At 37.0% G+C, this 23,782-nt stretch overlaps 1 protein-coding gene across 1 annotated transcript; it reads left to right on the forward strand.

Moving 5' to 3' along the window:
* The first annotated feature begins 240 nt into the window (after positions 1-240).
* Positions 241-14,892, forward strand: LOC121430444 (aqualysin-1-like). Its single transcript, XM_041627711.1, has 10 exons — positions 241-409; positions 1,759-1,871; positions 2,376-2,498; positions 4,247-4,370; positions 7,346-7,455; positions 8,378-8,516; positions 9,126-9,310; positions 12,784-12,955; positions 14,111-14,229; positions 14,764-14,892. The coding sequence occupies exons 2-9, from the start codon at positions 1,764-1,766 to the stop codon at positions 14,221-14,223; spliced, it is 1,074 nt and encodes a 357-aa protein (XP_041483645.1). The 5' UTR covers positions 241-409; positions 1,759-1,763; the 3' UTR covers positions 14,224-14,229; positions 14,764-14,892.
* Positions 14,893-23,782: the final 8,890 nt, after the last annotated feature.

Consider the following 23,782-nt stretch of genomic DNA (forward strand, 5'->3'; position numbering starts at 1 on the left):
TTTGCATTTGGGAAGTTATGAAATATAAACTCATATTTGATAAAATTAAAAGATCTTGCTTGTGCTGCAGTTTAGGAGCTTATCAGGTTGAGTTAATGTTTATTGAAAATAAAAGATCTTGCCTGTGGTGCAGTTTAGATTTTGATAAAACTCAAAAAGAATGACAATAGAAATAAAAGATCTTGCTTACGTGCGTAGTTGTTTTATCACAAGGTTTCTTCGTCCTTTGCCCTCGTTGACGCATCACGCGCTTCTTGAGAAAGTTGCATCTGTTGCTCCAGGAAAACTTAAATACAGCTCATCCAGCCTAGCTCATCATCAGATCTGATCAGTGCTCAACTAGATCATCACTCTGAAGACCTCCAAAAGCTCTCTTCCAGATCAACATTGCTTTGACGTCCAGAACCTGGTGAGTTGAAGGCTTCTGATCATTCAGAAGGACAGTATTTTCATTTAGGTATATTTTTTAGTCAGAAAGGATTCTTGTCATTAGTCTAGAGACGTCAATTGTCAGTCCCAATTGCATCTCTTCTGTTTGATGGTCTGCGTCAAACTGTAATGGATGACTTGGGAAAGGTCAAGACCTTCTGGAACACTGTTAACGTGGTTTAGGTATTTAAACCAAGAATTGAGCGCTTTGATTGCAATGTACTTAATTTGACGGGGTAGATGTCCAGACACGAATGAAACTGTTTTTGTCAGTTTGAATTAAAAAAAAACAAACTTAGTATTATTTTCAACACTAATCTAAAAATCAAGAATATTGTTTGCATTGAGCTTTAAAGATATTTCTCAATGTTGCGTCGGTATAATTATGTGTCCAACGGTAACTTTGGGTTAGTGCGTATGATTTACTGATGCACGACTGCGGTTATATACTCTCTCTCTATATATATGTATACATATATATACTTCTGGTTTTATAAGAAGGCCCATTAGATAAGGTCACCAACTCCTTGCTTCGTTTAAACTACTAGAATGCGCAGAAAGAATAAACATAAATTGCAACTTTCAAACAAAGGCCATTTCTTGCACACTTCGTCTAACGTGTGAAGATGTTTTCAATCCAGAACACGTCATACCTTATCGAAGCTACATGTGCTTCGAAATAAATCATGCTTATCATTTTGTCTGGGAAAATCTAATAAAGTGCTTTTGCTTGATTGAAACTCGTTTGACATCAAGCAAAAATATTTAAAAAATGTATTTCTAGAAAAAGATGCACTAGGGAGGTTTTTTTTGCATCTGCAACCGAGATAGACTTAACAACACAGTAAATGTATTAAAAATTACCGTCCAATTAGAAACAAGCTGAGAGGCTTTTGTCGAAAATTGGGGAACCTGGACAACAATTTTGTCCTAAGACTGTCGGAGCTTACAAAAAAATGGCAAATATTTTTTTTTAATTGGACGAAACTTCTGTTTTGATTCACCAATTTTCGACAAAGACTTCATGGTTGTGCCTTGTCATGAGGGGCACCCGACGATACATTTTTCCACGTTCTTAAATCCGTCGTGCTTCCTGGGGCGAAATCGCCCTATTTACCAGTACAATAGCTATACTTAAGCTCTCTGACTACTCTATGCCATTCATGCGCATAGCTAGAAAGTTATTTTCATTGTTAGCACGCTTGGGCTGGTCACATGATGGAATCTAATCAATTAGATAATAGGCATCTGTACTACCATTTTGCGTCATATCATATCAAATTTGTCTCTATTCTCAGTTCACTAAAGAAAAATTTGTGTTTGTTTCAGACACAATGCATGTCTTCCTAGCCCTCATGTTTGTGGCTGCTGCCACGGCCGAGCTTGCTCCTCTGCTCAAGAACTCTGAGCCCATCCCAGGAAAGTACATCATCAAGCTCCGTGTAAGTATAACGTTTTCCGTAGCCAGTTATAATAAGTAATAATCAGAGGCCAATTGAGCATTGTAATCGAAAAATATTTGGTTTGGATTTGAATTCTTCTGTTGCTTTTAAACGCAACTGTCTCCTACAACTGTTCTGCTCCTGAGGATAAAAAGTAGTTCTCCTTTTTTTTCTTAACATGGTTCTGGTTTCTGGTTTGTTAGATAATTTGACAGGCAAAATAGAAAAGTTTTCACTTTTAGATTAAGACAGTTTTAGCCAAACTAACTTGACTAGCAAAAAGAGGAGTTTTGATTTTAAGAAATGGTTTTCGCTCCCAAATGATGTTGCTTTGTGTGAAAATTCTACATTATAGCATATCGACCTAATCTCCTTCTGGAGGTGGGGGGGGGGTGCAAAGAGAATTTTGGAGTGCTTCAGCGCCTCTGCTTCCTTGGGCAGTGGATTACATGTACAGTTAACACAAGAATCCATTCGAACTTTTAACGTACTACTTCGTTACAGGACGATTTCAACATCGATGAAATTGCTTCTACCGTTCGTCTCTCTGGTGGAAAAGTAGGTAACCTTTTCCGAAACGTTCTTCACGGTTTTGCTGCCGAGCTCTCCGATGAGGTCCTCGACATTGTGAGTTATTTGTTTATTACAATGTTCATCTTTTTTTTCATTTCATTTACTTTTCAATGCAATCCGTTCCATTCAGACCGGGGGGGGGGGGTGTTCACAACTATTTAAGTGTGAGTTTGAATCACACTCAAATTCCCTGTTGCATGCGGTACAAAAGACATCACCGCATTGGTCAAATCATATATAGTACGATGGCCCGTGCTACTGCGGTATTACTGAATAAGATTGCACGATACATTTCCATGTACGTCGGCATCTACGCATGTTTGTAAGCCGCACTTTACTATTCATGAAACACCCCAGGTGCAGTTCTGTGTATGTGTGTGTGTCCCTTTACCATTATGTACCAATTGGCAAGGTACTGAAGTTTGCTTTCTTGTCAATACGTAATTATGAATTGGTCCTAATGCCGCTTTTAAGATGAAAGAGTAAACCGTGTCCACTTTTTTAAACTTCAATCCAAACTTGATCACCCCTCGCCAAAATAATGGCCAAATTCCCTCTCAAACAATCGAGAAGGAAGGGGGAGAAAGCCTCCGCTTAAACGTCATACTGCATCTCGACTTTCAAATAGAGCATGACGAGGGGGCATTGCAGGTTAAAACGTACTAATTGTCCAAAAATTTGGGACAAATGGGGCAGAATAAAGCCTCCTCCACCCCCCCCCCCCATTCACACCATCAAGGGGTTGGTGGCGGGATATTTCGGAGAGGGGCAAGGGGTGCTGCAAAAACGACCTAAAGGTGACGTTATTATTCTCATTTCATTATATGGTATAAATATCTTTTATGTTCATCTTCCCTCTTCTGTTTTCCTTTTCTGACTCTTTTCGTATTACTCTATTCTGTTCTTCTTCTATTGTCTCTTCTATATTCCACCCCCTCCCCGTAACATCTCCACTGACCAGTAGACTTACCTGCAACAAATAACAATGAAAATTTGGTTTTTAATTTGATTTCCTTTTCTTTTATTACAGAAAATAGATCATTAAAAATATCTTACATGTCTTGATAAGTTAGTGTGCAATCCAAGGTTATGATAGTCCTTTATAAAATCCTAATAAAATCCATGCTGGTTGGCGAAGATTCCTTGAATTAAAGTTCACAATGATGGCGATGATGTAACGAGTTGAAATGTCTGTGAAGATGATATTGATGATGACAAACAGTCAATTTCAGCAATTCATTGGTTGACAAGCGTTCATTAAAATAGCTTGATGATCTCGATTAGAATTGAGAATTCTTTTCGCAAAGTAGCTGCAAACAGTTCATTAATGGTGTGCAAATAATTCCACAGAAGATAAATGTTGTATTCCAGTTGGAAATAAACTATGCTCTGACATAAAGTCTGGTGTAAAACTCTGAGTTCTGATCTAGTGTGATGATGTCCTTGAATAAACTTCTTTATAATTATATACATTTCTACTATTCTGGAAGCTTTTAGTATTGTCTTTAAAAAGAGCATTATCCTTCTTTCCGGAATAGTCCACTTCTATAAGACTCTTGAATAACCTCAGTGAATTTAACAATGCAAACAACATAGCTAATCCTATTGTCCTTTTTCTCTGCAGGCAGGCTCTTTTGTCTATCTTTCTACATTCCAGAAATGACATTATGAAAGGCTTGCCCAACAAAGCTTTACTGAGACATTCTGGGATATTTTCAATCATTATAATCTATGAATATCCTTAAAGGACTATATCATGCAATATTTATCTCTGTTTTCCACCTCGAATATCTTTGACACAGGTTCGTGGACTTCGCGCCGTTGAGTACGTTGAACAGGACGGCGTCTACCGTACTCAGGTCACCTGGGGTCTAGACCGTATCGACCAAAGGGATCTCCCTCTTAACAATGGCTATAGTCCAAGGGGTAATATATTTCTTTCTTTCGTTCTTTGAATTTTTTTTTAATTAGTGTATTTCTTTTTCAGCATTCTGAAATTGTTCCTGTGTTACGAGCGTCTGAAATTACTTCCAAACTTTGAAAGCAATTATCTCAAAATCGTGCTTTGGGGGCCAGCCGAGGTTTGTAACGTTTCGTAAAATCACTGACTATATGTCATTTTGCTATAAAACACTTGTAAATGATACGAGATAAGAAAAGAAAAATTGTTTCACAGTATCTCACTTTCGAGTATAATGCATAAATTGGAGATGAGCCTTGTTAAGTTCATGTGTGAATGCAGCTAGAAAACACTTCGTCCATCGGAAAGGTCGCAAATGTTGGTCCAATGTTTTATGCACGTTAAAACCAACTATTCGTCTTAGAGTAGGGTATCCGGTGTCTTTGTTCTTGGTGGTCCCCGGGAAAATCTCAAGAGTGCGATAATACACCAGGTGGTCTGTAATCTAAGAGGAAAAAAAAAGGATTTAGATAAGTTGTAGGAAGTTTCCGTGTTTCAGACGATGTAAAATATTACAATCAACCATGATCACGGAATTGCCATACTACCATAGACTTTAGTAATTCAGAAATATTTCCATAATGGCGCTCTACACTAATATTATTATGAATGATACAATCTTAAAAATGTTGGCCAACACACCTTTCACACAAAAATTGGTTAAAACTTAATATCAAAATCTGGGTAGTTTTAATGTGTGCTTTGGGTGAAAACTACAACATTATTGGTTCAAAACTACCCAGAGTTGGATATATTTTAAAACCAATTGTTATGTGCACAGTATGTTGCCCAACATATTAAGGGTATAATATAATTCTTTTTCAAAGTTCCACGCTTCTCAAACGTTTTTTATCGCCTAGGAGACGGTGATGCATTTTTCCGTTCTTTGACAAGATGACTTGCCGAAACCACAGACTCACGTGCCGTGGTCTAGTGGTAAAATGCATTGGCGTTCGTATAGCAAAAAGGTTCGGGTTCGATTCCCGGTGGAGACATTTCTCAGCCTTGAGAAAAAAGTCAAAATGGGTAAAATTAGCCTTGAGGGAACATTGGCACAAACTTCATCTTTTTTAATTATTATTATCATTATTCCCTTCTAATCGTAGATGTCAAATGTGTTTTTTTTTGTGGAAATGTGAGTATAGAAGAATTGTATACTTAGCTTTGATAAAGGTTCCCAAAACCTCTTTACCCATTTGGAAATTTCTCTCTCTTTGGGGGATGTTTCTGTTGGGATGCAAACCCTGCCTGCCAGTGGCGTAACCAAGGGGGGGGGCACGTGCCCCCCCCAAATCGGCTGGCAAAAAACGAGGAAAATGGGAAAAAGAGAGAGAAAGCAAGAGAAACGTAAAGAATAAGTTATGTTCATTATAAATGTTATACTATAATTATGTAATATTACATAAGAAGCATTTTCATAACTTTATGAAACATTATTTCATAAAGCTCGCATAGATTGTTTAACGAGATATATAATCCCGTTGTTCTAAAACCTCCCGTTTTCAAATCAATATACTGTACACCAAATATATTTCCTCGCTATTTCATGTAGTGACATTTGCTTCTTTTTCATGACTACTTAAAGTGATTGCCCTATTTAAGGTCTTAATATAAAACAGTTCCTGTCCGTGCTAACGTTCGCATTAGTTGATTGGTGAGATATCTGCTCTTCATGAATTCCTAAAATCAGTCCTTTAAATGTCTATTTTTCTGATCTCAATATCAAAAATTTTCAGCTCGTGCTTCGCGCTCGCATTATTTGGTTGGTGAAATACGTACGGTCTTAGTGAATTCCTGCAAACAAGTCTTATAGCATGCCCCTCTTCAGGTCTGAATTTCCTAAATTTTGAGCTCGCGCTTCGCGCTCGCAGTATTGGATTAGTGAGATGCGTATGACAATCATGATTACCATGTCTACAAAAAGTGGTAAATGTGTTAAGATGTAATTCTAACACAATCAACAAAGGATGGTACTAGCGTTAGATGACTATGCTGAGACATGTATACTCTTACAATGTCTTAATGGATTCCCAAAATATATTCCCTGTTTGGGTTCAATATATACAAAAAATTCAGCTCACGCTTCGCGCTCGCATCGTCTGCTTAGCGAGGCAGGTACGTATCATGATTACAAAATAAAATGCTTATAATGCCCCTTTTTAGGTCTGAATAATAAAAATTGTCAGCTCACGCTTCGCGCTCGCATTATTTAATCAGTAAGATACATGTCCGTTTAATGGCACTGCATGTCCTTAAGATGTCTCTATTAGGTCAGTACACCTGGCAAGCTCCCTAAGTGACTCTAAATTTTTGCTTGTGCCCCCCCCCATGCCGTGACCCACGGTACGCCACTGCTGCCTGCAAATTTAACACTAGACCACAGAGACAAGTTCGTGGCTCTTTTGAAACTGGTATGGACTGTCAGATATACCAAAGACCAACAAAGACATGACAAAGCTGGACCTTAGCGTGTAGAAACAGAAGCTGGGAAGCCGGATACGACTCCGGTCAGTCATTTTTCGGTTTCACCAGTAAAGGAACATCACAATTGGGAACCTTGATACCGGGCCTTGATCAAAGCTCCATGCATGGCCTTCAGGATTGTTTTCTATTCACATTTTTCATTCTACATGATAATGAACCTTATACAGGTGCCCCCAGTAAGGTAGAGAAAAGATGTGATATAGAAATTACCTTTTAGATGATCACGAAAACTGGAAAAGGTCATGAACCATGAGGAACACAACAACAAAGAGTAAACAAGTGGTACCATCTTTACATCGTCTTGCCCCCCTCCACCCTTCAGATTACCGTTATCCCAATTTCGGTGATAATCACGACATGATCGATGGCCGTGATTAAATTGATGATGATGGCGGTAATGATGACGACGACGATGATGATGAATGTATTGAATATTATTTTTCTCTCTCAACCACAGGCACCGGAAGTGGATATACTGTGTGGGTAATCGATACCGGCGTCAGTGCTTCCCACAATGACTTTGGTAGTCGTGCTACCCAAGTGGTTAACTTCGCAGCTGGTTCAAATGTAAGCCTAACCACTCACGATGGCGGTCTTCTGCGTTCTTTTATTATTATGTTTACATTTATAAAAGATTGATATATACTCACATCCTTATTGTATTTATTATCTAATATGACCACATTGCTTATATTGTGAATTATTTTTTATGTTGTTATTGTAAATATTTTTATATTGTGTTTTTGAACGCAGAAATAAATGCAAACAAACAAACAAACTGTCCGTCAAATGACAATTAACACCCGGGAGATCTTTGTCGAAATTGGTGATCCAGAACGGTGGTTTTGACCTGCACCATACAGAGCTGGAAAATTTCAAATATATCATTTGCCGAATCGCAAGAACTTAAACGCTGTTTTGATTTTTGAATACCTGATAGATATTACCTGAACTTTACACAAAATTAATGTCAGTAAAAACAACTGTGTTCCAAGTTTCGAACGTAAATAACCGTTTATGATTGACGAAAAGAACAAAGGCAATTTAGCAAATGTGGTCACACGAATCAACCATTAACGAATAATTTTGGAATTGTTTTGCTTAAAATAAGGGTTTATACAGACTTCCTATCGAAGATTTAGTTCCTTCAAGAAACTAAAACAATGTTACATGTATTCTAATATGTAAAGTACAATTCCCAGCGGAAAATGCTGAAATTTTTTGTAAAAACTGATACCAATATATGAAGTTATCGGATTTTCAATTTCACAATGCGTGCCGAAATGGATAGAAAATAGGTGGAGCGATGATGTCATGTCCCTGCGTTCATTTTCTTTCATAGTTTACCGCAAGAAATCAAATTCATTTCACCTTTCATTTTCTTTATTTAATAGATTTATTTACCACTCGTGGGATGGAACACCCTATCAGCAAATGCTGTTTTTCGTAGTGTGTAAAAAAGGGCTTTTTATTTTTTTCGATTTTACAGTCGGATTGTAACGGGCATGGAACCCATTGCGCTGGGACAGTTGGCTCCAGTACCTATGGTGTCGCGAAGAGCGTAACCATCAAGGGAGTCAAAGTCTTAAACTGTATTGGATCGGGTACCAACAGCGGTGTTATCTCAGGTAAGCTATCCTGAATTACATGCAAAGTGTTGACGACCCAAAAGTTTGTGATGTGATCGTAACACACCAATACAATATCTTAATTTGTTTAATCGAATACATCACAATCCAAGGCATATTATACAACTAATGCGTGCACAATACAGTTGCTCAATTCGATAGTAATTGCCCAGAATATCCAGAATATATATATATATATTCATATATATATATATATATAACAATATTACCAACATACATTGCCCATCAGAGCACGCGGTATGTGTTGCCCAACATTTTTAGTGTGTATAACTAAATCAGGGAGCTTCATGATAACACAGCATTTTAAATTGCGTTTGGCAAGAGTCATCATAAAAGTATCAAGATCCAGACTTGCTAAATGAATTCGTACATTTACATCAATAAAAAAGTTGTCTACAAAAGTTGTACTACAATCTCTGGACAATGTAAGGCCTTGGTAATGTTGTTTGAGGGTGTGTTCAAATTAGTTTATTTATCAGAGCAAACGAATGTAATATTGAGATCAGTCCCCCCCCCCCCCTCCTTCCAAATAACTTCTCAGTTTCCCCATGACACGAATTTAAGCGTTAGAACGTTTTTGTCACCCAGGGGTGGATTATGTAAAGTACTATAGCGGAAGCAACGACGTTGCTTCAATGTCGCTGGGAGGAGGGATCTCAACAGCTTTAGATACTGCTGTCGAGCAACTTATTTCTTCAGGGGTTCCAACCGCCGTGGCTGCTGGTAATGATGATGCCAATGCCTGCTTGTCTTCTCCTGCACGTGTTTCGACGGTAAGTTCAACCAATCCAAGACCTAGGAGTGAACATGGAACACAAGCGTATGACCCTTGCAATGTTCTTTTTTTCTTTTTTTCTGTTCCTACGAGTATACCCCACATGTAGAAATCGGAAATCTCTATTTATTTTTTTATATTTGCTAGCTGGAATGATTATGGTCGGAAACAAATTCTTGAAAGGGGCTAATTTCTGTACCTATGCACTCATCATTCTATTTAAAAGGGGTTAGAGGGGTGAAAAATATCAGAATCATAGAATTTTTTAAGAAATCAGACAGGCAATAAAAAAACTTATGGCTGTTTTCAAAATTGGATCCATAAGACTTTGTCCATTTGGAGTTGGCAACTGTTCAAATTATGACATGTGGTAGGAATCATGTACTTGATTATCAGGGATTTGTGATTTTATCCCAAATACTTAATCTCTTACCAGGTAGCATATTGCACAATGTCCTCATGAAAAATATAATTTTAAGTAACACCATTTTAATTTTAGTCATTGTATGTAATGGATAAAAAGGGAAGCACGGTCCTTACCTTCTGGCATTATGATATCTTGATTTTAAAAGTCTGAAGCCAATTTGAGGTCCCCATTGATAGGCCTATAGCAATTCCCAATTTCTGCAACTTTTAGCAACTAAAAACTCTCTTATTGCTTGTTCGATATTGTTCAGTCTTTCAACTATCTCCTCTTCCCTTGAAAACATTATTTTATTTGGATCGAATTCCCCTGTTAACAGGTACACATTTAACATAGTTGGGCAAAAAAATGCCCAACTTTTAACCAACCTGGGCAACATACAGTCCACACAACTATTGGTTGAAATCTGTCTAATTGGGTAATAAAACTCATAATTGGGTGAAAAATTTGCTCAATTCGATAATAATTGCCCAGAGTATATATATATATATACAGTGCGTATCAAAAAAAGTTTACACTGAGAAAAAATCCTGTAAAATTATACAATTGTAATATTCTGAAGGTTTTTCCACATTTTAACATTGGTACAGATCCATTTAAGCAAATGACGATATAACTGTCGAAAAATATTTCCGCTTGAGTGCGCACCACTTACTTTTGAAAATATAGTGAAAAATGATTTGCGCAGAACTTTGAAATAGTTATGCAAATAAAAGTAGACTTTAATCATGAAGAACATGTGGAATGTCGCTAGTAAAATTGATTTGAAGATATCTTTTACCTTTTTTTTTTACTTGTTTTCTTGCCCAAAACAATTCGAAGAGTGCATTGCGCCCCACCACACTCCCCCACACACCGAGGCCATCGTGACGATATTTGCTTTACACCGAGCTGGGATTTACATGAAATGGCTTTGGCTTGATTTTTATTTTGTTAATCATTGTCAAGCTTGGGAAAAGTGTGGAGAAACAAGTACTGTATTAAATGAAAATTGAAATGTAAACTCACTTTAAATAATAAAATCTTAGTATAAAATTGTTAGAGATGTCTGATATAAACTTTTGTTCAGATTCAGCTACGTCCTCAGATCCAGCTGGCACAAAAAGGGTGAAGGTTGTGCTTACTAAGTGTTGAAATTTCAATTTGGGTGGCAAAATTGTTACAAACTGCTCGAAAGTATCCGTTTTATTTCAATTGACTAAAAGTGCAAGGGAACAGTATGACAAATATTTCGCAGGGTTTCCCCTTGACACAGTGTGAAAACAAGCATTTCTGCGACCTTTTCCAAAAATGGACAGTGCTCACTCAAGTGTAACATTCTGTCAAAACTTTTACATGCATTGGGTAGATAAGACCCAAACCCAAGATGATAAGTGAAAAAATACTTACATGTTGTATATTTTTTAATTCCCAGGGCTTTTTCAAAGTGTAATCTTTTTTTGTTACGCACTGTATATACAGTTGAGGCCAAAAGTTTACATACACCCATGGAATTTAGTGAAATTTGTTCGCTTTCCAAACATTGCAAAATTTACTATATCTTCAGAAATATAAATACTACCATGACGAATTAGGTATCAAATCGAAGAGCATTTTAAGCTCTTTCACATTATTGGGATGCCATTTGGATTATACTATATTTCAGGTGGAATTTTCTTTGAATAAAAAAGTGATATTCGTGCAAAATGTATTCTATTGTTTGCTATTATATTTTCAAACATCGTTTCATAGAAATATAAAAATGTCAAATTTATGATATATATTATACTTTTTATCATGATATATGTCACCACTGAACAAAAAGTGTAACAAAAAATGATTGTGTTTAGAAGTAAGTAGCACAAATATGAAATGTTTTTGTCAAGTTTTTATTCTCAATTTGTATAAAATATGTAGATTTTGGGAAAAAAATTGACACCTAAATATTTTTCAGCACCTGATGACAAAGCAATGTGATGAAAAGGCATGGCATACTCATTTGTTTGATATCAAATTCGTCATGATAGGACAACTATTTTATAAGATACAGTAAATTTTATGATGTTTGGCAAGTGTCAACTTTTCTTTGAATGTCCTGGGTGTATGTAAACTTCTGGCCTCAACTGTATATATACATATATATATATATATATATATATATATATATATATATATATATATATATATATATATATATATATATATATTGCCAGCGCCATAATGAGGCTGCGATGAATGCAAGGAATGCTCCCCAGGGAGTCGAAATTGTGAACTTTTCGTGCTTGATTGAAATGAATCCAATGGCGGTGTAATTATATGCTGTAACACGCTTTGGGCCATTATGGGAAAAGCGCTTTATAAAAATTGGCTATTATTATTATTATTTTATGTATATATATATATATATATATATATATATATATATATATATATATATACCATTGGTTATTCCAAAATGAAAGGCTATTGAAACATAAATGAGTCATCGATAAATCATGATAGGTATTTGCAACAAACCATAATGTAGTTTATTATTCGCTTTGATTTTCTCGAATGCAATGTCTACATATTGGTGAGCTCTGATTTGATGGTCATTCTACGCAAATCATTAATTTAATTGTACACTGGTTGGTTTTCTCCTCATATTTCTGTGGATTAGGTACATATTCACGACTACATCGGAAAACAGTTTAATATTAATCTCGTCATTATGACTGTTTCTGCGTCAATGCAAATATATACACACACACACATTTATATATATATATATATATATATATATATATATATATATATATATATATATATATATATCAAACAAATTAACGTTAGCACAACTATTACTCTAAATTATCAAGATGTTAACAGGCAAGTGTTCGAAAAGAGGAAAGTTTCACTTTGTTGATGGCTCGCTCTGTTTCTGATTAAAAGAAGTTGAAGCGTAGCACACTTCTCCATTGTGCACAATTTAATTGTTTCTAGATGCTAAGAGCCTTAGTATACATGTTATGCATATTGCCATCTTCGTTTTAAATTGAAGTGATTTTTTGGGGAATTCTAAATTTCAGGCAATCACAGTTGGAGCTACAGATAGTAGCGACTATCGTTCCTATTTTTCCAACTACGGTGGCTGCCTAGACATCTTTGCTCCAGGTTCTTCTATCACGTCTACTTGGCATACGTCTGATTCAGCAACCAATACCATCAGTGGAACTTCGATGGCCTGTCCTCATGTTGCTGGTAAGCCCCATTTCAGTCAGACTCCAGGTCCCGATTCTGATGAGCAAAATCCTATCGTGGATAAATTCAAATCCCTGCAAATTCTCGTGTAATGTGAGGCTTTCTTTCTCAAAAATTGTAACCACTGTACCTTAAGGAATATTGTTTATTCTTGCCCAAAAGAAAGAGTAAATGTCATTCTCTTATGAATAAAATATTTTGATAAATAAGTGAATTTCAGGTAAAAAAAATTGCTCAAACAGATTCCCCCCTCCTGTTTTCTCTTGAAAATTGTGCAAAACTTTTTGTTTTGGGCATAAGTACTATTCATTATCAACAGAAAGTTCATACTCTGTATTTTACAGTATCTTGGTATTAAGATGGGTCAGCAGCTGGCTTTTTCTATCAAGATACAAAACAACATTTCTTAAATTTTTGAGTAGCATAAAATCCAGAGTTCTGACTGGCTAAATAATGTTTACAAAACAATATTCAGGTAATTTGAAAAGATTACCACATGGTGAGTGTGACCTTGGAGAGCCACCGTTAGGATTTGGGCGGGTGTGTGGTCTCAATGACCAATCAGTGCGCAGTATTAGTGTTATTAAGCTGCTAAATGTATCAAACAATTTCCTTTTGTGATTAGTTGAGTTTCAGGTGATTAGGATGTTTTGAACTAGATTAGAATATTGCATGACTGACATACATTTTAACATGATGTACTATTTATACAATACATTACTTTTGTGAAGGCATTTTCAAATTTTCCAAATAGGACTTACTATTTGGGAAATGACTTTACAGTCTGAGAGTAGTGATAAATACTAATACGAGTAGTAGCAGCAGCAGCAGTAGGTGTAGTAGTTTTAGTAGTAGTAGTAGTAGTAGTAGAAGTAGTAGTAGGAGTAGGAGTAGGAGTAGTAGTAGTAGTAGTAGTAGTAGTAGTAGTAGTAGTAGTAGTAGTAGAAGTAGTAGTAGTAGTACTTCTATACTTATGAATACAATATGAATAATTACAACATCAATTTACGGTAACAACGATAAGAATAATCTTTGGTAGGCACCTAAATTACAAATGCTTACTATATTCTGTGTTCGACCAAAAAATAGAAAATATACTTATATCTGGATGACGCCTCGTTAATTCATTGACTTTTCTCCACTCAAAATTTATAGGTGCCATAACACTTTTCGGCAAAAGCACTTCCAGTATGCTTTCTAGCGCTTCTAGCAATAAGATTAGTGATGTGGGATCCAATAGCCCTAATAAACTTCTCTACGTCGGATAATGAGTGGTGAGTATAATTCCCTCTATTCCTTTTCAAAACCTTTGGGAACATTTAAGCAACAGATACAAAACTTGAACCCCTGAAATGAACACAAGTTACAAGGTATAGGCCTCCTTTTTTCAAGCTACACTTAGGCCCATCATGGACCTATTACGAGATAATAGAGATCTCGTAATAGGTCCATGGGCCCATAGCCCCTGGCTGGAGAGTGACCATGTTAAACATACCTTAACATATTCTTCAAGGACGTTCGTGCTATGCACTGACATGACTGGGGTGGGGATTTTTTAAAAGAGCTGTCCAGCTGAAATAGTCTAATGCACTTCATTTGTTTCCACATATATTGTATATGCCTTCTCAAAAAAAAACCCTGGTTGGAGAGTGGTCAAGTAGAGATTGATGTCTTGCGTAGTGAAGTTCATTCTCTTATGAAGTTCCAATCCATGATCCCCAATTGGTATTCATGTTTTAACCGATGCGTACTCGTCGGCCTATATGATTGAAACTTTAAAACTTTGTGTCCATATGTTTTGTTTTCAGATGGCGACCCGCTCCAAGCAGCAACGAAGCAGAGTTATGAAACATAAACTTAAAACAAAAAAAAATAAACTGTTCAATTTTCTTTGAAAACGTGCATCTGCGTGTTTGACTTATCCTGGAATGAATAAATGACGCGGTCAAAATAAACCTGCAATTACTTTTATTACAAAATGCTTCTTCCTGCATATGTTGAAATATATAGGTTAAATTCAATACCGGTATTAATGTAAACGTGGGATAACTGTAGTGTAAAGGCTGTTTTAAGCCATGCAAGAATACGGGGGGGGGGTCTTTCTTTTACGGAACAAGCACTGTTAACGTGCAGTAAAGGCCATCATAACGGGATCATAATTAATGATTGATAACATTCAAAATCATATATCAGTCATGGCGATACTTTGAATTCTAGATGTATTTCTCACTGTATATCGGTTGAGCAAGCATCGTGCTGATCTTTTCTTCATGAGAGTGTTGTAACAAAATTATAGATGACAAGATCTGTTGGTAGTTATTGCCATCAAGAGAATGATTTTGGTCTCATCTACAAAGAATGACTAGGTGGTTGGAATGTCTTCTATACAAGAATGTTCACAATGCAATAAGCCTTTTACATTGAAGTTTTGTTCATCAACATCACCTAGTTAACCAAAGTTAAAAAGACATTGCAATATCATTTACCGATCATAACCGAAATGTATAATCGAATCTTCAGCGAATAAATTCTAAATTGAACTGCATTACTCATTGTAGTATCTGGTTTATTTTTGTAGTATATCAAATCTTATGTCCTGGAATTTTGGGTATTCCTTACATGACATATTACCGTCTTAAAGGGATGGTCCGGGCTGAAAGTATATATAGCTTAAGAAATATAATAGAATTCACTAAGCAAAGTGCCGAAAATTTCATCAAAATCGGATATCAAATAACAAAGTTATTGAATTTTAAAGTTTAGCAAAATTTTGTGAACACAGTGGTCATGAATATCCATTAGGTGGGCTGATGATGTCACATCCCCACTTGTTCTTCTGTATTTTATCATATGAAATTAGGTTTATTCATTTTTTTCCTCCAAAAACTAGAAAAACTGGATTGACAACTTATTTAGTGCATTAGATTTTTATTGCTGCAATTATTTCATTGATAAGGGAGACATATTCACACAAGTATGAAATAATGAAAAAATCATGATTTATGAAATAACATAAGAAAATGGAAAGTGTTACAAAATATTGCTAAACTTTAAACTTCAATAACTTTATTATTTGTTATCCGATTTTGATGAAACTTTCGGCATTCTGCTCGGTGAATTCGACTCTGTGTATTAAAATAATATTTTCAGTCTGGACAATCCCTTTAAAGTACCTATGTATCACAAATCGAAGTTATTTCCCATTGGTGCACATGTTGCCGTTTAAGTATCCAAATATGATTTTTTAGATATATATTTTTAAAGAAATATTGAAAGAATATATTTTTTCAAGTTTCTGAGCTCCATCATAAAAAGAGGTATCAGGTCTCATTTTGGCGCAATATTCAATCAGAGTTTTTGAACTGGTGATTTTTGCTGATGACCGAAAGATGATGTCACAGGAAATCCTATCTGTCTCTATAAGGGGTGGAGCGTTCCAAGTTGGAAATTAAAAAATATATATATCTTAAAGTTGAATTAAGAAGGGGGTGAGTTTCCATAAATATGGGTTCCACACACAATATATAGTATATATTAATTGTTCAAACAGATAGCATGTCACAAAAACCATATGCCTTCTCGATATTTTGCTTAGAAAGTCTATGAAATTAGCCCCCTGTCAGAGCCCGAGAGACGAGTGTACAGAAAAATCACTCTGAGTGTGACGTCACCGGCGGGAATTTAGTGTAAGAGGTGCCTGGGTTTAATACAGAAATGCTATGCAGAGTCAAAGAAAGATATTTTTCAAAGCAACTCGAATCAAACAAATAAGAATCATATGTACAAATCTTTACTTTACCTGTATAAAGAATAGTTTGAATTATTATCATGAACTGTTAAATCATGATGTAAGATTGCAAACAGTGAGTTATTGAATGATATTGTCACTATTTCTCATTCATTTTATCACGATGTACCTTCGAGTGAGTAGCTGGAAAGTAGATCCGGCAGCTAGCTCAGCTCTGCCCGGCCGCCTACACACAACAAACACACAGCAAGCTTAGCGCGCGGCTTTCAACTTTGCTGTATTGCATTTACGTAAACAAACGGTACCGGTATAGTATACTACTGCGGTGGCTTTACTTTTCTATTCGACATTTGTTGACGAAGTGAAAGAATGGCCGAAGATACGTTTATCGACTGGTGAGAAGACCTCGATCAAATTTCATATTATTCGCCTTGAAATTATTCTTTAGGGTCTATGGTATCATTGTGAGGGAATTTACATATTTTGAATAATAGTACGACCATAAATATATTTTTAATCATTTCCTCTTTGCAATTTCTCCGGCTCGAAGATACAACTTCAACTGCAGTTTATGACTTGTTTCGCCATACGGACACAGTCCCGAACGAAAACAATGCATTAAATCGTCTAAAATCGCTACAAAGAAAAAAAGTTTAACAATGTAGGGACATATTATTGACTATATGACTTTCAATAATTATTACTTCCTTTTAATATCGTTCACATGAAATCAATATCGATAAAATGAAGTGTTGACACAAAAGTAAATATGCAGGCGTACGTGCATAGTACACAAAATGGCATTGCCTTGTTTACTACATACCCGCCGGTGACGTCACAGTCAGATAACCCCGTCTCGGTAGGCATTGCAGGAGCGAACTCAGGGAAAATGGGTAGGGATAAATCGTTCAAATTCACTATTTTGACAAAAAAAATTGGGGGGTCGAATCACCTCTTAGTGTTTTGGGGGTTGTAAGGTTGCTATTAATGTAAATATCTCAATATTTGGAATCGTCTTCTTAATTCAACTTTAACGTTTATTCAGATATCTGGAACTTCAAACAGCAACAAATCACTTTTAATCTTCAATATACGCCAATAGGAATCAACTTGTGGATTGCAGATTGCAGCTCCAGTAGACCTAGTCTGCTATGCAGACTCCTTGAATCAGCTGTGATACACACACACTGCAGATGTGGGTCTACAGTTGTAGACTACATGAGATATGCCCATACCCTTTGCAGCGAAGGTAGACGAGTACATGGTAATATCCAGCTTTAGATTTGCAACACAACCTCGGCTCTATGTTGTAGAACATCACTTACTATGAAAGAACCAATAAATTAAGAATATGATGGAATTTGATAAAGGAGAGAAAGAGATAAGTAGGGAGTTTGCGCAATTATTTCCAAGACGCTTTCTGGATCGTAGAGAGTCTTCGTGGCAAAGCAGGCTTTGTCGAAAATCTGTGAATCAAAACATCAGTGTCGTCTGGGACTGGAGAAACGGTGAATTGTTAATTCGTCCACTCACCACAAGTCATGGTCTACCTTTATTTAGTCTAATGCCATAACGTCCATTAACATTAATTAACAACAATTTGGCCCAATAAGCATTTGGTCTAATCATCAGTTTGTCTAATCACCAGTTCGTCTATTACCGTTTCGTCTAATAACCAGTTGGTCAAATCCCCATTTTCGTTTCCTTCATTTTGAACAATTAACACTTTTAGCTTATTTAGACCAAATGGTATATAGACCAACTGGTTATTAGTTGGAATGGCTTTAGACTAAATGACAGAAGACAATTTGGTGAGTGGAAGAACTGATGGTAGAGTAGACCAAATAATAGTAGATGAGTTGGCAATTGCACAAATTGGCATTACACGAATTGGAAATAGACCGGACAAACGGCATATTATTTGCAATGTTTCGTCAGCTACCAGCCTTAAAAATGATAAAATGATCTCCCGGTTCATTAATTTTCGACAAGAACCTTTGAGCTGTTCATTGTAATTTGATTGGCATTTTCAACGTATTCACTCTGTTCTAGAAACCGTTCCCGTTGCAATAGCGAAAACTCGCTATTGAGGAGATTAAGTGAGACTTGTAAAGAGAGAGAGAGAGAAAGAGACGGGGAAGAAGAAAGAAGACATTAAGGGAGCGCGATAAAGAAGGAGAGACGAGCGGAGGAAAAAGGGAGCTGTGAATAAAGAAAATGAGAGGGAATGACAGAGAAAGACCTACGTCCGTATAGAAGATACATATGGAGGAAAGAAGTCAGATCGATATAAGAGGGAGTTCCATGATATTTGCTCCGGCGACAATTGCTCCGAAGGAAATCTGCACGTGAAGCCAAGCATAAAACTAATCTCACAAACTAAGTAAACCCTAATCCTCGTCTTTGCATTATCATGAACCAAAAAATATATTACAATTCTAACTCTAACCAAACACCCTCTAACATGTCTAAGATATCAAAACCGGAACAAATGTCACAGGAGTGAATGTCGTGTAACCAAAACAGTTAGGGCATGGAGAGAGAGAGGGGGGGGGTGAATGAAATGCGAGAGATCAACACAGAAAACAAAGAGATTGATATGAGAAATGAAAGGAATTAGATCGATTAAGAAATCGCCTACATTCGTAATTCCCAAGGTTCGTTAATCCGAAAACGTAATGAGGTTCGTAGTTCCGAAGGTTCTTTTATCCGAAAACGAAGTGAGGTTCGTAATTCCGAAGGTTCGTTAGTCCGAAAACGAAATGATTAACGAACCTTATTTCGTTTTTGGACTAACGAACCTTCGGTACAACGAACCTTATTTCGTTTTCGGATTAACAAACCTTCGGAACAACGAACCTTATTTTGTTTTCGGATTAACGAACCTTCGAAACATCGAACCTTATTTCGTTTTCGGATTACCGAATCTTCGGAATAACGCCACAAATGTTCGGATTAACGAACCCTTTTACTTTTTCGGATTAACGAACATCGAGGTATAGGCAATTTGCGTGTTTCGGAATTACGAACCTTCGGAATTACGAAGTGTAACCAGAAAAATAAGGGATGAATATAAGAAGTGAGGGAGATGGTGGAAAGATCAATTCATTCCGCCCTCTCTGTCATTTATAAAAAAAAAATCCTTGCATGAAATGTAATAAAGGAGAGGGCTGGGTGTGTTTGAATCTATTTCATGTAGCGTGTGAGAAAGTAGGTGTGTATGAGTTAACAAGCACCCACACGAGCAACTGTGTACGTACATACTGTACATTCCATACATTACATGCAATTATTCCCACTGTCTCGATTCGCACAACAAATGAAACTGTGATCTCAATCGTGTAGTAATTGTCGGGATCGGACCAGATCAATAGTGCAACAGTATTGATCGCACAAATTTTTTGGATGTTGTTTTTCGTAGTTACGAAAGGCAAATCGTGGCATTACTTAAATGTCAAGTCCACCCCAGCAAAATGTTGATTTGAATAATAAGAGAAAAATCAAACCAACATAACATTGAAAATTTCATCAAAAATCGGATGTAAAATAAGAAAGTTATGGCATTTCAAAGTTTCGCCTATTTTTCGCAAAACAGCGATATGCACAACTCAGTGAAATGCAAATAAGTCAGTCGATCATGTCCATCGCTCACTATTTCTTTTTTTTTATTGTTTGAATTATACAATATTCATTTTGTACAGATTTGACCGTTGGGACCGACTTGATTGAATCATATAGTATCAAACAATGCTGATTCCACATGTTCAGTGGGAAATTGATCAACATTTCACTTGACAATGAGGAGAAAATTGGAATATTTCATATTTCATTTAATAAAATACAAAAGAAATAGTGAGTGGATGACGTCATCACTCTCCTCATGTGCATACCAACCAGGATGTGCACATAACTGCTTTGTGAATTTGAAGCAAAACTTTTACTTACTTTCTTATTTTGCATCCGATTTTGATGAAATTTTCAGTGTTATGCTTGTTATTTATTTATTATTATTTATTAAACAATATTTCAATAGGGTGCCTTTCAGCAAAAGCTGGTATTAAAAGGGGCCCTAAAAGCATACAAACAAACCATGTATATACAAGAGATAAAAACATACAAGGTAAAAACATTACATAAATCATACATATTAGAACACAGGAAGGCATGCAAAATTCGAGTCATTAAAATATTTGTAGCCCAGGTACCGTTGACATTTGAATATTTTGTGGACATTATATATGACTTGAGTTCTTTTTTAAAACTAGAGAGGGTGGATAGGGCTTTTAAATGAAGGGGCAAGGAATTGAACATTGATATTGAGGAAATAATAAATGAGCATTTATAGTATTCAGTATTGCATTTTGGGACATCGAGTTGTAGATTGGAGGCAGATCTTGTACTCACGTTATGTTTTTCGGATACTAATTTAAAGTTATCATTAAAGCAGTCGGAATATAAATTATTTAAACTCTTCAATATGTATACATCGCAAATACATTACTCTTTGGGGGTAGGAGAACCATTCAAGTTTTTTGAATAACTGATCAGACGGGGTGGGGACGTTAGCCTTGAGTATTATTCTGGCAGCACGTTTCTGAACATTTATTATTTGATTCGTTTGTGTGATAAATCGTAAACCCATACTTTACAATAGTCAATTTGACTTTGGATTAAACAGTTATAGATTAGTTTTGCGTTGGTAACATCAGTGAATGGATTGGCCCTTTTCAGAATGGCGAGAGCAGCACATACTTTTTTACTAACGCGTTCTACATGATCATGCCAAAGAAGTTTATCGTCTATTATGACACCTAAACACTTAGTGGAGTGAACCTTCTTTATTACTTTACCATCAAACGTGAAAGAAATATCTGAATCTGATTGATCATATTTGTTCATTCTTTGTCTTGACCCTAGTATCATCATATTTGTCTTTTCAGTACAGTTCATTTATTCATTTCTAAAAAAAGGGGGCAATGAGTACAGATCTATATATAAATAGAAAATACACTTCAAGTATATGCATTAGTATTTTAAAAAATGCAAACATGCAAAACACTACTTAAAATAAATACAATGATATTCGTGTATAATTAGGCCTGTATACAGGAATAATATGAGAAACGAATAGGAGGACTTGAAATAAAACTAATAGTGGCCTTGTGAGTTAAACCCCAGCATTGCGATTGGCAAGCTGGAACGTCAGGACTATGTGTCCTGGCATCTCAGACAATCTTCAAGAGGGTCGATGACACCCGCAAGACAGCGATCATCGACCGTGAGCTAAAGAGCCTCAACATTGACATTGCGGCACTACAAAAGACAAGACTCCCCTCAGAGGGAAGTATCAGAAAAGAGTACTACACCATATTTTGGCAGGGGAGAGAGCCACAGGAATGGCGACAGCATGGCGTTGGATTCGCAGTGAGGAACTCCTTACTCTCCTCGATTGAACCACCAAATAAAGGCACAGAACGCACCCTTTCACTTTGCCTATCAACTGCCTCTGGTCTAGTGAACATCCAAAGCTGTTATGCCCTAAACGCTCTGCAGCTCTGCAGAGACAAAGAACCAGTTCTATGAGCATCTGGACTGTGCCATTGCTAACGTCCCTGCCAGCGAGCACCTATTCCTACTAGGAGACTTCAATGCACGGGTGGGAGCGGATCATGACTCCACTTCGGCATTGGTAAAATAAATGAAAACTGTCAAAGGTTGTTGGATGTCTGCTCTTACCACAACCTCTGCATTACCAACACGTTTTTTCTACAAAACCATGCCACAAGGTATCCTGGAGACATCCCAGATCTCATCACTGGCACCAGCTAGACCTTGTCATCACACGACGCTCATCCTTGAACAGTGTCCAAGTTACCTGAAGTTACCACAGTGCGGATTGTGACACAGACCATTCACTGGTTGCCAGCAGGGTGCGCCTTCAGCCCAAGCGCATACATCGCTCAAAGCAAAAAGCCCGCCCACGCATTAACACTGCAAATATATCAAGTCGTGACCTGCAGGATCTCTTCGCCGACTCCATCGAACAGGCCCTCCAGGACACGGGTCGTGTGGTCCAGTGGTTAGAGCATTGGACTCATAATCGCAAGGTTGTGAGTTCGAATCCGAACTCTGCCATTGTTTCCACTTTAATAAAAAGGCCCGAGAGTGATATCTGTCGTCTATAACGTCAGCCATTTTGACTGATTAACCTAGACGTAAAATGTTTCATAGGTAATTGGTGATATACCAGCTTGGCGTTTACCAGCAAAATGCTGTCCTGCCGAGTTCCTACGGGAGTTACCACAAACAGAAACAGAAACTGTCATTCTGCTACTGCTGAAAAAAGACGGAATTACATTCGCGATGCAATCCGTATCTCAGCCATGGAAGTATTCGGCAAGAGAGAAAAGCAGAACCCAGACTGGTTCATAGCTGGAATCACAGAGTTGGAGCCTGTCATTGAAGCAAAACGAGCAGCACTCGCTAACTACAAGAGTGATCCATCTGTGAAGACGCTCACAGCCCTCAGAAAGGCGAGGACGGATGTCAAACAGGTTGCTAGACGCTGTGCCAATGATTACTGGTTAGGCCTATGTCAGAGCATCCAGCTTGCCGCAGATAACGGCAACACCCGTGGTATGTACGCAGGCATAAAGAAGATCTTTGGGCCAACCATCCAAAAGACATCACAACTCAAATCAACTACTGGGGAGATCATTACAGACAAGAAGCCTCAAATGGAGAGATGGGTTGAGCATTATGAACAGCTTTACTCGCGTGAGGTGATGGTCAACGAATCTACAATTCAGAGCATCTAAAGCTTACCTGTCATGGAAGATCTTGATACTGTACAGTATCAAGATCTTCCTTAGAAGAGCTTAAAAAAGCTGTGCACTCCCTGACCTCCGGCAAGGCTCCAGGAAAAGACGTTATACCCCCAGATCTAATCAAAGCCGGAAAGGACACTGAACTTTTACGCCATCTCCATGAACTGTTCTGTCACTGCTGGAGAGAGGGAACAATTCCGCATGATATGCGCGATGCCAACATCATTACTTTGTACAAGAACAAAGGGGATC

This window comes from Lytechinus variegatus, chromosome 17 (genome assembly GCF_018143015.1).
Source record: "Lytechinus variegatus isolate NC3 chromosome 17, Lvar_3.0, whole genome shotgun sequence".
In the NCBI taxonomy this organism is placed as follows: domain Eukaryota; kingdom Metazoa; phylum Echinodermata; class Echinoidea; order Temnopleuroida; family Toxopneustidae; genus Lytechinus; species Lytechinus variegatus.

What these genes read in the sequence shown, in the direction of transcription:
- LOC121430444 (XM_041627711.1), top strand. Translation starts at nt 1,764, where the DNA reads ATGCATGTCTTCCTAGCCCTCATGTTTGTGGCTGCTGCCACGGCCGAG. An exon ending in ACTTCGCAGCTGGTTCAAAT is followed by an intron (nt 7,456 to 8,377) that starts GTAAGCCTAACC and finishes TCGATTTTACAG; the next exon opens with TCGGATTGTAACGGGCATGG. An exon ending in CTCCTGCACGTGTTTCGACG is followed by an intron (nt 9,311 to 12,783) that starts GTAAGTTCAACC and finishes TCTAAATTTCAG; the next exon opens with GCAATCACAGTTGGAGCTAC.